This window comes from Podarcis filfolensis, assembly GCF_964270895.1.
Source record: "Podarcis filfolensis genome assembly, chromosome: 5".
Taxonomy (NCBI): Eukaryota; Metazoa; Chordata; class Lepidosauria; order Squamata; family Lacertidae; genus Podarcis; species Podarcis filfolensis.
This window is the reverse complement of record NC_139608.1, coordinates 24,137,459-24,153,584: the sequence shown is the minus strand read 5'-3', so window position 1 is coordinate 24,153,584 and position 16,126 is coordinate 24,137,459. Positions and strand designations below refer to the sequence as shown.

The 16,126-nt window shown below is 41.5% G+C and overlaps 1 protein-coding gene across 7 annotated transcripts in view; it reads left to right on the top strand.

Annotated features, from left to right (window-relative positions):
* The window catches only part of RNF13 (ring finger protein 13), a 52,101-nt gene that overhangs the window by 804 nt on the left and 35,171 nt on the right, over positions 1 to 16,126 (top strand). For 4 of the 7 annotated variants that reach the window (XM_083613505.1, XM_083613511.1, XM_083613510.1 and 1 more), the window contains exon 2: positions 13,040 to 13,166. In XM_083613505.1, the coding sequence (XP_083469631.1) occupies positions 13,053 to 13,166 (114 nt within the window). In that variant the 5' untranslated portion in view covers positions 13,040 to 13,052. Of the gene's footprint in view, positions 1 to 6; positions 243 to 555; positions 690 to 13,039; positions 13,167 to 16,126 lie in introns of those variants that run through there. The other 3 variants (XM_083613508.1, XM_083613509.1, XM_083613506.1) reach the window with 3 other exon arrangements.

Below are 16,126 nucleotides of genomic sequence, written 5' to 3'. Positions count from 1 at the left end.
AGCCTCTGTTGGGGTTGAGCTGGAGGCTCAGGGATGTCTATATCCCTCTTAGTCGTTGTTAAATGGGGGAGCAGACATGGCGTAGCCGCTGCTTGCGCGGCACTCAGCTGTGCGAGTCTCGTTTGCTGCCCGGTTCTGTGCTTTGGTCGTACTGAATCATGAAGTGGGTTAGAAATTCAATATGGGTCTCTTCCTCCTCCTCCTCTTCCTCCTGTAAATGTCATTTGTTTCCAGCATGCTGGGTAGGTGTACCCCCCCCCCCAATCTCACCCACATGGCCTGATTCTGGTGCTAGTGGCCTAAGCTGGCATTGTATATGTATGAGTGTCCGTGCTCAAGGCTGGGGTGTGTTCCACAGTTGTGTAATACTTTGTGAGGCTTCCCTTGATGATTTCAAAGAACATTAGCTAGCACTGAGTGCATCCAAATTGATGTGCAGCCTAATAGATGATGGGATTATACTGCAGTGTTTACCTTCACATCCTGTTATCTGCTAGAGATAGGTCATAAATGGCTTGGGACCAATTTGTGAGGGCTTTTCCTTTCTCTGTGTAGCCAAGAATGCCCTATTTGGACAGCAAGGATATGCGGGGAAGCGTTTTAAAGTGACTGCTCTGCAACTATCAAGCTTCCTGGAAATCTGGTAAAAGCTGAGCATGCCTTTACAAGTGTGTTGTAGGCTTACTTGGGTAGGTAGTTTTACAATTGCACTAAGACATTGGGATTTACCATTTATTAATGTGCTGGCTGTACTGGGACAAGTTGACTTCTAATTTTGTCACTTGTCCTGAGTTTTTGCTGTTTAGCAGCTAAGACTGCACCCTGGAAGCAGTTCCCATTCTACTCAGCATTGCATTGTAATTTTGCTACTAAAAACCTCTATTTAATATACCGTATTTTTCGCCCCATAGGACGCACCGGCCCATAGGACGCACCTAGTTTTTTGGGGGGGAAATAAAGGGGGGAAATTATTCCCCCCCAGGTGCGCTGCGCTAATCCCGAAGCTTGGGGCGTGCGGAGCTCAGCGCGCCCCAAGCTTCTGGGTGCCGGCAAGGTCTCCACTAGCCGTGGGAGAGCCGCGCGGCTCTCCCAGGGCTAGCGGAGCGCTACGCTAATCCCAAAGCTTGGGGCGTGCGGAGCTCAGCGGCCCCAAGCTTCTGGGTGCCGGCAAGGTCTTCGCTAGCCATGGGAGAGCCGCGCGGCTCTCTCAGGGCTAGCGGAGCGCTGTGCTAATCCTGAAGCTTGTGGCGTGCGGAGCTCAGCGCGCCCCAAGCTTCTGGGTGCTGGCAAGGTCTCTGCTAGCCGTGGGAGAGCCGCACGGCTTTCCCACGGCTAGCGGAGCGCTGCGCTAATCCCGAAGCTTGGGGCGTGTGGAGCTCAGCGTGCCCCAAGCTTCTGGGTGCCGGCAAGGTCTCCGCTAGCCGTGGGAGAGCTGGGTCTCCCACGGCTAGCGGATAGCTTCCTGAAGCCTGGAGAGTGATAGGGGTCGGTGCGCACCGACCCCCCTCGCTCTCCAGGCTTCAGCGAAAGCCTGCATTCGCCCCATAGGACGCACACACATTTCCCCTTCATTTTTGGAGGGGGAAAAGTGCGTCTTATAGGGCGAAAAATACGGTACTTATTGTTTGGGTGCTTCCTGCACCTGCCTGTACTATTATGGTAGTAGCAGATAGTAGTAGCTGTGAGATGTTACAACCAATAATATATTGACTGCTTATACTGGTAGTGATTGCACCAACCTCTCCCTTTCCCAGGTCATTGGATAAATTTAAGAGCCTTATTTGTGATGTTATTGTGATGTTATGATTATCTTAAACACAGGGATCCCACTATGTGGCCACTGAAGGCTATATCTATAGCTGCTTTTGTTTCTGTGCTGTAGCAGATAGCTGCTGGCACAGCAGATTTTTCTGTTCAATTTGAAATTTGTTGGTGGCACTGATATAGCTGAAACAGTCATTGTGATGGCATATCCTAAAAACATTATTTGATTGTGCAGCTTGAGAATAGGCTTTAAAAAACATTCATTGATAAGGTGCCTAAAGTTTACTTAAATGCTGCACACAGGCCTGCAGTATGGGAGAGAACACATGTGGTAAAGATATGGTGAGGGAAGATGAAAGCAAGGAAACACTGTTGCTATCTCTTGGAAGAGTCAAAAGGCAGTCTGAGCCATTGAGTGGGCCCTGCTGTTCGGTTTTTCTAATTCCCAAATGGTAATTGCCATGATAAGAACTCAAATCCTTGAAGAAATCATCTGCTGAATATCAGACTTCAGCTGTCCCCCAGTAGAAGGGACTTGTTCAAGATAATTAAGAAATCACCGTGGTAAGAATATAATCAGAATAATTTTGAATTCTCTTCTTAGTTTAGAAAATAAATTACAGAATTTGTAAGCAATAGAATAGGATTCAAAACCTGTTTGAATTCTTTTTTTTAAAAAATACTAGAATTATGCTAGGTATAGTAGACATAGGATAGTTGGACTATATTACCCTTGTGGTCCCTTCCAACTCTACAATTCAGATTCTATGCAGTGCTAGAAATTAGCCAGGCGTGTTTTGCTCCTGGCATGGGTCAAATTGCGACCATGTGGAGATCTCTGGATGCCAGGTTGGTGACTGGGAAAAGCATAATGTCACGTAGAGATCTGAAATATTTCCCTTAAAGCTTGAAATTGTTTTATTCTGGATTGTTTTATTTGTTGTTTTAATGTGTTGTAAACTGCTTTGAGATTTGTTCTTTAAAATATAAAGCAGTATAGAAACGACATGAAGAATGATGATGATAAATCCCATTGGGGGGAACCTCTGGTACCTAAACATTCCATTGTGTCTACTGGAACCCAGGTTTAAGGTGCAATTTGGTGATTAGATATCTGAGTTTCTAACATCTGAGATTCTATGATAACCTATTGGTCTCTTTGGTGTTATCTGTTCTTTTCATTTCATCTCATTTCATTTTCAGAAAGGCAGGTTGTTAACTGTTAGAAACAGATGTAGTCTACTGTTGTTTATTATAACGAAATGGGCTCATATTAGTCTCACTGCATCCTTTCTTTTCTAAAGAATGAATTATATAGTCCTTCCCAATCACCTGGCATTGCTGTTACTTAGATGGAAATGGGATACTGAGAAGATACTTTGATTTTTATTTGCATTTAATGCACTTTAGAATTCAGAGAGCACTGAGCTCTTAGTTCTTACAGATTGCCAGGGACGTGCTTGGTAGATTGCTGTTAGTTCAACACACTGCTGTATTGTCTGATAAAGCAGTCAGTATATTTGCATATGGATTATGTCTGTGTAAATGGTGAAGAAGCCACAGGTCTCTCACACAGTAGGTCAGCTGTTCAGTATCACTTTGCTTTCAACTAAATCTGTCAGAGCAAAAATAAAGAAGTTTGGACATGCTCTTTTCATACTTTCCAGATTAAACTTCCTCTATTAGATAAGTAGTATAGCTGATGTGTTTCTCAAAACATAAGCTTAAGTGTTATTTCTACTGTTAAATGTGTACTGGGTGACTAGCTCCTCCTCCTTATGTGTTAATGGAACATTGACCAAACCATGGAAGATCCCTGCCCAGCTATGATCTAATTCGTTGTAGGCACTTGGGTCTCAGGGAGTTGGTCAACAGCTTGAGAGGATTATCACTTGCTAGAAGAGCAGGGAATTCCAATCTGGAAAAGCACCCTGTGGGAGACTGTGAAGGATAAAAAGACAAAATCTGAGAAACAGTTTAAAACTCACCCATCAGATGCACAGGAAGAGAGAAGGTTTCTGAGACAGCTGTCAGGCACTTGGAGAATTAAGATTGGATCTTTTATTCAACTACATAACTTCTAAAATGAGAAATGTCTCTATGGAGCTTGTGAGTCAACTGATCTGACTTGGCAGATTGAATCTACAAGTTTTCTAGCTAGAGCTCCAAGCTGCATTGGACCAGTTTGGGTGTATATATTGCCTGAAGCAAGGATTCAAGGTCCATAACACTTCCATCTCCCCAACAGTCCTCCCTATTGCTTTGTTGCCTGTTCAGTAGGCAACCCTGAAGCAGCCTAACATGAACCAGGAGAGTATGGAATAAGGTCAGGGCATTTATCTTGTATATAAAAATCATTTGAAGAGGAGGTCAGTAAACATCAATCCCTTAAAGGTATATGTAAATTGCACTAGAGGCGTGGGCAGTTCTTAGCCTCAAATATGACCCTCCATTTCTGAGTCCCCAACAGTCTGAAGACCTGTGTTCCCGTGTCACACATAATTGTTCCTTGGTAAGAACGATTCTTGGAACTCAGAGCTTTTAATAGGGTTGGGAATGACCACTGTCTGAAACCCTTGACATCTGATTCTCAGTTGCTGTAGAGAATACAGAGTTGATGACCAGTGATCTGGCTTTGTATAAGGCAGCTCCCTGTGTTTTCACAGGTGCTCAGGAAAATTCTGAGAGCAAAATGATTAAGCTGTTTCCCTAGTTATGGTATTGAGCAGCCTGATCTTCCAGTTGCTTTCGTCATGTCCTAACCTAATTTGCAGTCTTCTTGGTTTGCTAATTTCAGGAGCCAGTGACTTGGCTTCTGAGTGGGTATCGTGAAGCTACCTGGCCTTCTAAATGGGGTGTAGGCACAGTATCTATTTCTATTGCTTTGCCTTAGGGAAAGGTGTACTGAGAAGCAAAATACAGCACCCCTGTATTTAGGCGGCGTGTAGATGGAGTTCCTGTAGCTTCACAAATATTGTACAATGTCCCTTCCATTGGTGCACTTAAGTCTTGGGGTGGAAAAGACAGGACCAAAATACTTGGCCCACCTTTCCTTTCAGGTGGAAGGTGCCTGACCCAGTGAACCGAAACATGCTCCAATACCTGGATTCAAATATCCCTGGTAGGTGCTCACTAAGTCACATTGAGTCATATTGAAGCGTAAGTCAGGGAATGTCTATGCAGTCAGAATGAGACTCTGTAGACAAGGGATGGGTCTGTTTTTAGTTCTGTAGGGCAGGGTAAACAAGCTTCCATCTGGGTTACAATCAAGAGGAAGGAGAGCCTGCTGTTGGTCTAGGCATTGGGTTAGGGGGTAGGTTAAGTGTTCCTGAGTATGTGCCTTTTATTTTCTCCCATATAAGAAGTGAGTTATTCCTCTGGAGGAAAATAAAGCCCTGCTCTCAAAAATTAGGTATTGACTGCTCTATCTGGGTGTAAAGTGGAGTGTCAAGTTTCTAAACTGCCCCTGCCCCAACAAAACAGTGCCCAGTAAGGGTAGCAAGAACAAGCCAATATAGAGCTGGATGGGGAGGGGAACTAATTGGAAGAAGGAGGTGTGGTTGTGGGGGAGAGAATATTTTCCAGTCTTCATCTGGCCTTCCTGATTATGATGCCACTTGCTAACTCTCTAATCTTTTCTCAAAAACTCACTTTTCCATGAACGTTTGATATACCCTGTAGTCTACATATCCCATTGTAACTAACCTGAAGTATATATAACTCAAATAATACATATTCTCCCGCTGTTTACACTGCCTCTATCATACTCTGACTCCTTTGTGTTGTATTTTAGATTGTAACTCGCTTGGGCAGGAATTTGACTTTTATGCTTTGTAAAGTGCTATTCATACTCAAGGATAGCAGTACTCTCCCACATATCATAACGATGCTTGCTTTCCTACTAAATATAGTAAAAGGTATACCATTGAATTATTGAGGACTGACCTTGTCTGACAGGGTTGGTGGCTTTAAGGATTATAGATATAGCTTATTTTAAATTGCTGAGATGTTCTTATTTATTCTAATGTTCTTGCTTTTGGTTATTAGCCACCTTTGAGGTTTTAAAAAGGCAGGCATGCATTTTTAATAAATATAAAAAAAGATCCAAAATGAGTTTGTATAACTATTCCTACTGGGCCTCTCCAGTTTTAATCAGTATATTTGTAGGTTGGTTTATTAAAATACTAATCACAAATTAAAATTAGCATGCACAGCCCATTCTTCCCTACCACCAGTGATGATTTATTTTTTTTACCCAAAGCTAACAGATATGCCAACTACTTCTTTTCTGTCCCAAATTTGATTTTGATTTTTTTAAAGTAAAATGTGGGCTGCTTCTCCTTTAGTTTGAGACCGAAGATAGCAGTTATCTTTCACAGGTGAAACTGCTGTGGTTTTTCTCTCTCATTTACTTAGCAAGAAAGTCAACTAATAGTGTCCCATTGAAATCTTGTCAGTACTACTTTTACCTGTACATCTTTAATCTATCTTTCATATTTCCAACAGGATAGGAACTCTTCTATGCTGCTGTGTTATTGAAAGATGGGTTGAGAATTGTTTATCAACTTGAGGGCCACTTTCCCTAGTATGCAACATTTTGGGGGCCACATGCCAGTGGTGGTGGTGGTACAGTGAATATGATTCTTATCTTTGTAGTCCAGTCACACAAGTCAGAGTTTTGTATGTATGCATCTGTCTATCCAGGCAAGCAGTTGAAGGTCACATTCCAGCCAGGCCAAAAAACTGGAGGAGGGAGCAGGAAAGGGCCAGTGAGTCCAGTGGGCTGTGGAGAAATAGAAGGTTCCCAGTCCTGAAGTTCCTCATTCCTGCTGCAAGATTTGTTTTGGAGAATATTCTATACTTTGATTTCCAAAACTTGTTGTTGTTTAGTCGTGTCCGACTCTTCGTGACCCCATGGACCAGAGCACGCCAGACAAAAAAACTAATAAACTAATAAACATTAAAAGCTACCTTTGTTTTCAAAATGAGTGGTAGCGTTTGTAAAATGGGAAGTTGGAGCTGTCACATTCATGAAGTCCTTATAGTCTTTTATTTTCTTGTTCCTTGTATCTATTTCTTTCTTTTACCGGAATAGGAACACATCATCAGATTGCCCAGACACTTGCAGTAGCATATATTCACCAACCCCACTCTCACACAAAAACAAAGATGACCACAGCCAATCACAAACAAACAACCACACCCTAGGCCAAACCCAACCTCTCTCACCACCAAAGGAACACAAGTGAACAGCACAAGCAACGCTGACACCAAACCCTACATACATTAAGCATAATAGGAACATCGCCCCCGACGCCACCCCCACCCATCTTCCCTCCCTCCACCCCCTTTCCCCCCCCTCCCCCTAATGTCTCAACAAATGAAACGGATTTGTAAAAATGTTCCATGGAAAAAATACGAGAGACATTACACTTACTTCTGTAAAACAAGAAAATCTTTAATAATAATAAAAAAAGAAAACAGTTGTTCTGCAATCAAAGTTCTTGTGATTTCAGTTTACCCTTTTTCTTTCATGCTCTACAAGTTAGTTCAGAACCTTCAGAGATCTGTCAGTTTTATGTATTTAAAAGCATTTATAAACAATGTAAGTGGTTTTTAAAAATGGGACTTCATGTAAAGTGGAGTCATTAAACTATTGACTTTGCTTGTGTTCAATGTTTCATGAGGAAACACATCTGGCTACAGCCTCAATTATATTCTGTAACTGGACTAGGGTTCAGAAATGTAACTTACAGAAGGATGTGAAAAGGAGTATTGGAGAAGGGGAATGCTTTGGGGCTCTTTCAGAATATTAATTAGGCTTGATTTTTGTTTCAGAGGCAACTGGGATTTGAAAATAGATTGCATCTGATAGTTGATAGCTGTCAAAAGTGAAGAAGCTTGCCCTACTTTAAAAGATGAATTGCAACAGTATAGGAAGAAATAAGGTGGCAAGATCAGTGACGTGGCAATTTGTTCAGTTGTCTCAGGGCTAGGAGATCTGTTAAGCTACTGCTGGATAGTAAGCTTAAGGGAAGATGATGGAAAGGAAGTGAGGTTCAGGTGGGCCAATCAGACTGAATTCACAAACTGTCCATTCCAGGTGTGCTGTGATGCTAATGATGACAGCTGAGGTTAGGACTTCAACAGCCATGGGTGCTAACAGGTGTGTCGTGGAGCAAATAGGTACTGCTGTGGCGGGAAGTTAAACAGCGTTTCCGTGTGCTCTGGCTTCCGTCACGGTGTCCCGTTGCGCCAGAAGCGGTTTAGTCATGCAGGCCACATGACCCTGGAAAGCTGTCTGCAGACAAATGCTGGCTCCCAAAGTCACCTTTGACTGGACTTAACCGTCCAGGGGTCCTTTACCTTTTTACCTTACCTATTTCTGGTGCAATACTTCATGTATGTGATGACTCTGTCCCATTTCCAAAGAGAGATTTTTCTACAGGCAGAATAGTTGGAACATCTGTGAGACCAGTGCATGAAGCCTTGACAAATGGGAAATGCAGATTTTCGGCTTTCAAAAGCCAGGGCTCTCTAGACTTGGTGAAGTGTAAGGATAATGGACATTGTAGTATTTGAGGTGGTTAACGCATCTAAATGATCTTTGCATTGTTGAGCAGCAGATTCTGGCCTGAAATTAGTTTTTGGAAAATAGTTAAACAAGAGCCAAAAAAGTGAGTATGTATTGTGTGAATGATTCAACTGCTCAGAGTGTAACTTCTTCCTGAAAGTCAGACTTTGCCTTTGAACATTAATAAGAAATGATAAGAAATTAATGCTATTAACTATGCATTCCAACCCACCATAGTACTGTACTACTGAAACCCTCTGCTGACATCTCTTGCCAAGTGGGTAGTTAGGCAGTGTTGATGATTCCAGACACCTCTTGAAAATTAGGGATGGTGGGGCTCTGCTAATATTTCCACAATTCATACAGAGGTGTGTTTTAACAGCCCCACCACCACCACCAAAAAAATGTCCAGTGTACCTCTGTGACTTTGCATTATAGGGGAAGATCAGTAGTGGTGGGCAAAGTACTCTTTGGGGAAGCTTAACATAAAAAGATCCTGCAAGATTAAGCTAGTGTCCCATCTAGTCCAGCACCCTGTTCTCATCATGGCCATCCAGATATCTGTGGGAAGCCTGAAAGTGGGACCTGTGTAAATTTCTGCAGTATCCTGCTACTGAAAATTTGACAGCCATTGCTGTTCTTCTCACTGATAAAGAATGTCTCATCATCTTCCAAGGAATCAAAGAACCTACTCCACCAATGACCAGTTTATTTTGTGGGAGAATTAAGGCAGAACAGAACACCAGAGGCAAATGACATCTGTGAAGTTAATGGTAGTGTCCCAAATTGGAATGCCCTCTCCAAGAAGTACAGCTAGTGCTAATATTAGTCCTTGCAGTCACAAATTAAACATTTCTGTTTACCCTGGCATTTTAGGGTTTTCTTTTATTAATTTAACAGTTGTTTATTGCTGCCTCCAAGCTTTAATTTATTGATGTTTTTAATTGTTTTAATCTTATTTATTTGAGTGATTTTATATCACTTAATCATAGTTGTCTCTTAAGTGGCATATAGGAACTACAAAACATTAAGACTGAAATGAGTAAAAATTATAAAATTTCTCAGTTTAAAAGCCTGCTGGAATTAAAAAGTATTCAGTAGGCACCGGAAGTTCAACTGGGGAGCAATCTATTGGACCTCAACTGGAAGAAAATTCCACAAAATACTGAACACGTGGCCCCTTGTGGATACAGGCTGTACATCTGAGCCATGGGGTACCACTAGCAGTGATTCCCTCAGGAAAGATGGTGATCAAACAGGTATATAAGAGATTAGGTGGTCCCTGAGGTATCCTGGACCTAAGTTGTGTAAATTCCATTTGGATAAAGGGCAGTTTAGAAATATTTTAAATAATAAAAACATTTAAAACTCAAAAGCACCTATGTATCCACTCAGAAATGTTGGAATTTGTGTGCATTCAGTTTCTCTAATGTGAATCAAGAGTGAGACCATAATAGACTTCCGGTCAGCGCCAGCGACCGTAATGGCGGATTTCCTCCGATCTCCGGAGGAAATCGACTTCGTGGAGCTAGGGTTCTACCGCTACGGCGAAGCGGGGACCCGAAAAAAATCACAGGTGGGGAAGCCTGTGAGCTGAAGGCTCGGCGGGCTCCATTTGCGCCCCCCCCCGCTGCAAAGGAGCCTTTTTAAAGGCTCCGGAACGGACCGGGGGTGAGCGGCGCGGAGCTGAGAGCTGTTTACCCGTCTCCGCGGAGTGAAGCCGCATGCCATGGTCGGAGAGCGCTGACTTCTTCCTTTGAACATTTGGACTAAAAGTAACAACCCGTGAGTAATACGGAAATTGGACTTAAAATTCTTTTCTTTGGATTTGGCACGAGCGGGGAAGGCGCAAAGAGGAAGTCCGTCTCCCCGTTTTGTAAACATCTTAAAGCAAGGACTAGATAACTAAGGTTGAGAGAACACCTTCTTCTTGAGAGGATAAAAGTAATTAATTTCACGTTTTGGCAGTATAAGTGATTTTACTGGAGGATAAGAGCTAATTTTGAGAGTGGAACTGTTACCCCCCCCCAGGACCCGGGAGCGATCTGAGAGCCTGTTGAAGAGACATAGAAGATTTTGACAGCTGTCAAATTAGCTGTCAAAGCTGGGGGGGGAAAAGAAAAAAAAAGAGACTTTGTTTCTGTTGTCTCTGCTGGTTATATTTGTTACATTCAGGTAATAAAGTGTTGAAAATAAAGAGGAAAAAAAGTTATTTTGACTTTTGGATTGGAACTGAAAGGAATATTAAATAACCAAAACTCCTCTAGAGGGGGCTCTGGGACATTACAAGAATGGCTGCAAGTGGAAAAATACCGATTGAACTGGAAAAGACTTTTTTTCTTTTGGGAAAACTTCAAGAACAATGCATTGTTTTGGTTATAAATGTTACAACATTGAATGAAACAGTAAACAAGCTTGCTGAAACTGAAAGGGACTTGACTCAAGTCTTTGTATCAGAACAAAAAGATACTGTATCTGAGCTAAAAACTTTTCAAGCTGAACAAGAGAAGAAATTCGAGAAATTTGAGAAAGTGGGGAAAGAGATACATGACAATTTAGAGGGAAAGGAAGGAGGAGCTATAATGTTGCAGCTGGTTAAGGAGAGCCAGAGGCCTGCTAAGATGGATATGAAGGAAAAGAAGAATGAGATTATGAAAATCTGGTTTGAATGGAAGAAGGAGGAATGGAGAGATCTCCTCATGTGGAGATCTGAAGACTTATGGATTACAAACCTGACTAAAGTGGAAGCTGGAGTTACTGGGACATTTGGACTTAAAAGAAGTAAGAAACAAGATTTGGACTACAATTTTAAATATGGAGGTCTGGCTGGAAGAAACATGGACCTTATAGGGACAGAGCTTCTCTGAGATTTGGTGTTTAATATAAAGGACTACCAAAAAAACCGGCAGAGAGGAAATCAGAGAGACTTAAGAGCCTCGGATGTGAGGTCACCAGGCTGACACCAGATAGACTGATGGACATTTGTTGGAGCTTGAAACCGGGAAAGGTGGGGAGTGGGGTTTTGGGCATCCAAAGGCTGTACAATTATACTTTGTTTTTATATATTTTTGTTTTGTTACTTATATTAAAATGGGGAACTTGTGAAAGGGAATTGGGGTCGATCTTAGAAAAAGATATTAAGAATAAGTACTGATGCATAAAGATTGAGGTTTATGTTAAAATTGGTTAATTAAAAGGATTTAAATATAATAAGGTAAAATTTGGGGATAAGAACTTGCTGAACTAAAAATTGAATTGGAATACAAGAAGGGGAGGTGTGGGGAAGTCAAGGAAATATGTTATTGAAAGAAAGGAATGTAATTATATGTGTGTTTTCTTTTTTATATTTTTATTTTTGTATTTTTTTCTTTATTTTTTGAAAATTTTAATAAATATCTTTAAAAAAAAAAAAAGAGTGAGACCATAATAAAGCCCAGCGACGTTTATCTTTGGATCCATCATCTGTTTTTGGAATTTTTCACTTGTGTGAGGCACAATCCAATTAAGCAAGAGCCTGTAGTCCCTGAAGGATGTGCTAAAATTCAAGACTTTTGTGTGCTCTGTTGGCCTGCATGTGACTGCTTCTATGTACTAGGCTAGTGCCTGGAAGTTAGCACAAGCTCTAGTTGCCACAATGTGGCTAGTTAGGAGGATCACACTTTTCTTCTTCAATACATTTTGTGTTCCACAATTTGGTAGGTTCAAATCATACATGTAGGGGCATTTATATTGGCTCTCAGATTGCAGCAGGTTAACCAACTTTACTTCAATTTTGCAGTGACTTGTGGTAATCAAGTACAGTATGCAGGTTTTCAGATGTGAAGCAGATTGTAAGTGAGCATTTCAATTTCAGTATGGTTTAGTAGTGCCTTCTGATTCTATTAGTACAAGTAGATTTCAATTAATAAATCAGTGTTTGGAAGACTGAAACCATTAATGTAAATGAAAGCAGAAGGCTGGAGGAGTGTGTGTCACTTGATTGATAGAACTTGTAAATGACTTATTAGATTTGTTTTAGTGCTTCGTGTGCAGAGAACAATTATCTCACCTACCTGCCAAAGTCTGGTACAACTCCTTAGCAACTTTTAGCAATTCTAAGTAAATAATAAAGGAGTTGAAATTCAAAGTAGGTTATTCTTGCATATTAATAAAGCAAAATATTTCAGAGTAGTCATTGGGTGACTGACTCTGTGATCTTGTTTCTACAAGCCATTGGACTGGTAGAACAATGTTTGGGGTGCAGCTTAGCGTCTGCTGCGCTAGCAACTCACCACAGGATTCATATTTGCACTTGTCGTGTGCTTTGGCTTGGGATTAGCACTTTGCATTAACTCAGAGGACAGAATGGCACTCCTCTGCTGCCTGTCACTGCACCCATCCCCAAGTATGATATAACTATGTGATATGAAGCCACAGAGCAGAAAGTGTATGTATTGAAGATGAGGAAAATACAGAATGGGGTAGGATAAAGTGCAACATGCTTTCTATCTGAGCATTTCATCAGAACAAACCTGTGTGCCTGATGAACAGAACAATCTTTTAGGGTTGGGTGAGGTAGAATCTGGCAGAAGAGCTGCCAAATCCTTGATTGCGCTGCACTTGCTTAAGTAACTTTATGCGCAGTAGCAGCTATGTGTATTTATTGGATCAGAGTGTTATTGCCTTCTGCCAGTCTTGACTTTCTTTGTTTTTGTCTTGCAGGAATTTAATTAAAATGCTGCTGTCAATAGGAATGTTAATGTTGTCTGCCACTCAAATCTACACCATTCTCACAGTTCAGCTGTTTGCTTTCTTAAACCTATTGCCTGTGGAAGCAGATATTTTAGCCGTAAGTATTATTTATTTATTTTCCCCTGTGGTTGGGATTCACCCAAAGGGCCCCCATCAGCGGAAGCACTGAACAAGGACTTCTGCTTGTACAGCAGGGCTATCCGTCCCCCCCAAAGCACCCCAAAATTGGCTGAGAGAGGGGCTGGATAAGCATCACAGCAATGCATGGGGAGACGAAAGGGGGGCTTCTTTCATCTGACAAGCTGAAATACTTGTGCAGATGGAGTGTTCATCATAGTGCAGCATTAAATTACACCATGTGTGTATAAAGCATTCCTAAAGAAACAATGAGGTTGTCAAAGGATCCAAGGGGCTCTCAACCCTTAAACTGACATAGGAATATCTTCGAAAAATCTGAGCTAGCTTTTAGGTAATAGGGACACGAGTGGCGCTGTGGTCTAAACCACTGAGCCTAGGGCTTGCTGATCGGAAGGTTGGCAGTTCGAATCCCTGCGATGGGGTGAGCTCCCGTTGCTTGGTCCCAGCTCCTGCCAACCTAGCAGTTCGAAAGCACGTCAAAGTGCAAGTAGATAAATAGGTACCACTCCGGCGGGAAGGTAAACGGCGTTTCTGTGCGCTGCTCTGGTTTCACCAGAAGCGACTTAGTCATGTTGGCCACGTGACCTGGAAAAACTGTCTGTGGACAAACGTCTGCTCCCTTGGCCTGTAAAGCAAGATGAGCGCCGCAACCCCAGAGTTGTTTGCGACTGGACTTAACTGTCAGGGGTCCTTTACCTTTTTTTAAATGGGTGGAAACTGATTTGGGATGTAATAGGTTACAAGCAGTGAGTGCAAAAAATACAAATTTGTATGCATTTCCTGTTTTCTTTTACATGCTTGCTTATGAGTATGGGGTTAGGCAGTTTACGCTTATTTTAAGATAGTAAAACTCTAATCAAGGGACTTCACTACATTAGTTCATCTACTTGCAATAGTCTCCACTTAGAACTTGTAAACATGCATTATTTAGCATAGAAGGTAGTAAAATGTCTCCAATGCAAAGAGGAATTGCTGTAGGAATGCCTGCATGGGGTGATATATTGCTTTTGATCTCCTGTTTCCATTTGATAAAGTTACTGTGTATAGTGACCTAGCAGTCTGTTGGGGCTGATCAGTTCTAGTCAGGGGCCCAGTTTGCATCTCAATTCAACTATAGTTTATGTTAGACAATGGTTCTGATATATAAAGCCCTAAATGGTTAGTGACCTGGTTACCGGCAGAATGCCTCCCCTATACCATCCAGCCTGGGGCATGAGAACTCCTGTGGAAGCACTGCTGGTAGTTCCAAGCTTAAGTAGAATCTGGGGGTCACTGACCTGTCGGAGAGCCTTCTCAGCAGTAACACCATGGTTTTGGAACATACTTCCTCTGGAGGTTACTTTGGCACCAACATTCTATATCTTCAGGCACCTCCTGAGCCCGTGCGTTTTTGAACAGGCCTTTTAAAGCTGCAAGATTGGCTTGTGTAGTAAGAACTGTTGCTACTATTGGTTTTATTACCTTGTTCTATGTGTTTGCAATTCACACTGGGGTCTTGTGATGAGGGAAGGATATAAGTTTTAAATATGAACAATATGTTGCTCGTTCACATTAAAGCATAGTTTAAAACAAACTATGGTTTAACATGATGGTGGTCCCTGCTTTTGGCCATTTCTAAGTGTTCTCTAATCTACAGTCTCCCACACTTCCCTTTGTATGACCATTGCACTCCATTCACTTGTGGCAAGAAATTCATGAATGTGAAACGTCCGTTCTTTTGTCAGTCTTGAAACTCCTGCCAATCAACTTCATTGGAACGCCCTTAGTTCCTGTACTGAGAAAGAAGGGAGGGGGAATCTCTCATTTCTTTCTCTCCAACATATACACTCCAATAAAGCTTTCTCCCCTCCTAGGTCATTCAGACTTACAGGACTGGATATAACATTACTGTCATGCAAGCTTGAGCTGTAGTGCCTCTCTTGATTTATAAAGAAAAGAAATCTTCTTTACCACCAATAATGTGTGATTGCAGAACTTACTCCTTCCCCTCTGTTTTTCCCCTATCCCCCTTTTACTAGCTTCTTACAAAAGTGTTTTCTTCTCTGATAGCTGTTCTCTCCTAGCAAATTCTCCATTCTTCGTTCTTCCCACATCTGCATTAAGCCTGTGGTCAACCCAGGAATCTGTATTTAATAAAAGAGTCCCTTATTTCTTTTGACCAGAAAATCCTCCGCTTATGACAAGAGTTCACTATCACAAACACACTTGGCTCTAGTTGGCTCTAGTTCAGTTTTCACAAATGGTACATTTTCTTCCTTGCAATATGTTGAAAACATAACTTTTATTTTACTTAATTGGATTTAAAATGACCTTTTTTTTTTACTCTGGTCAGAAGCATAAAAAGAGCTCAGGCAAAAGAATACAGATTACATAATTTTAGTGGGTTTCTGCAATCTGACAGTTGTAGATTCTGAACTTCCATAAAGAAAGCATTTTACAATGTCTAATTTAAGTTCAAAACACACACTGCCTGTTTTGTCCATTTTAAAGACATAGTCTTGATTTTGCTTTGTAACAATTTCCAGGGGCTTGTCGTGTTAGTCTGTTGTAGAAAAATTAGCAAAGACTGTTTAGGATTAAAAACTTTAACGTTAAAACATTTTGCAAACCACTCTTTGCTGTTTACTGTGCATTCTTTTTACAGTAAAAGCAGACTTTACAGTGAAATTTAAGGAACTGGAACACTTCCAAAGAGTTGTTCAGCATTTAACTCATTGCAAAAATGTTTGAAGGTGGAAAAACCTTGGGAATTAAAATATTGCTGAGCTGTGTTATAAACTGAAACTGAAGCAGGTCATTAGGTGAAGAAAGGAACTTCAGGGGCTGGTCCTGGGCACAATGTGGGGCATATGACAAGATTTTGTTGAGATAGTTGAACTGTACTTTGAGAAATGAATCATTTGTGCTATTGGTATCTTA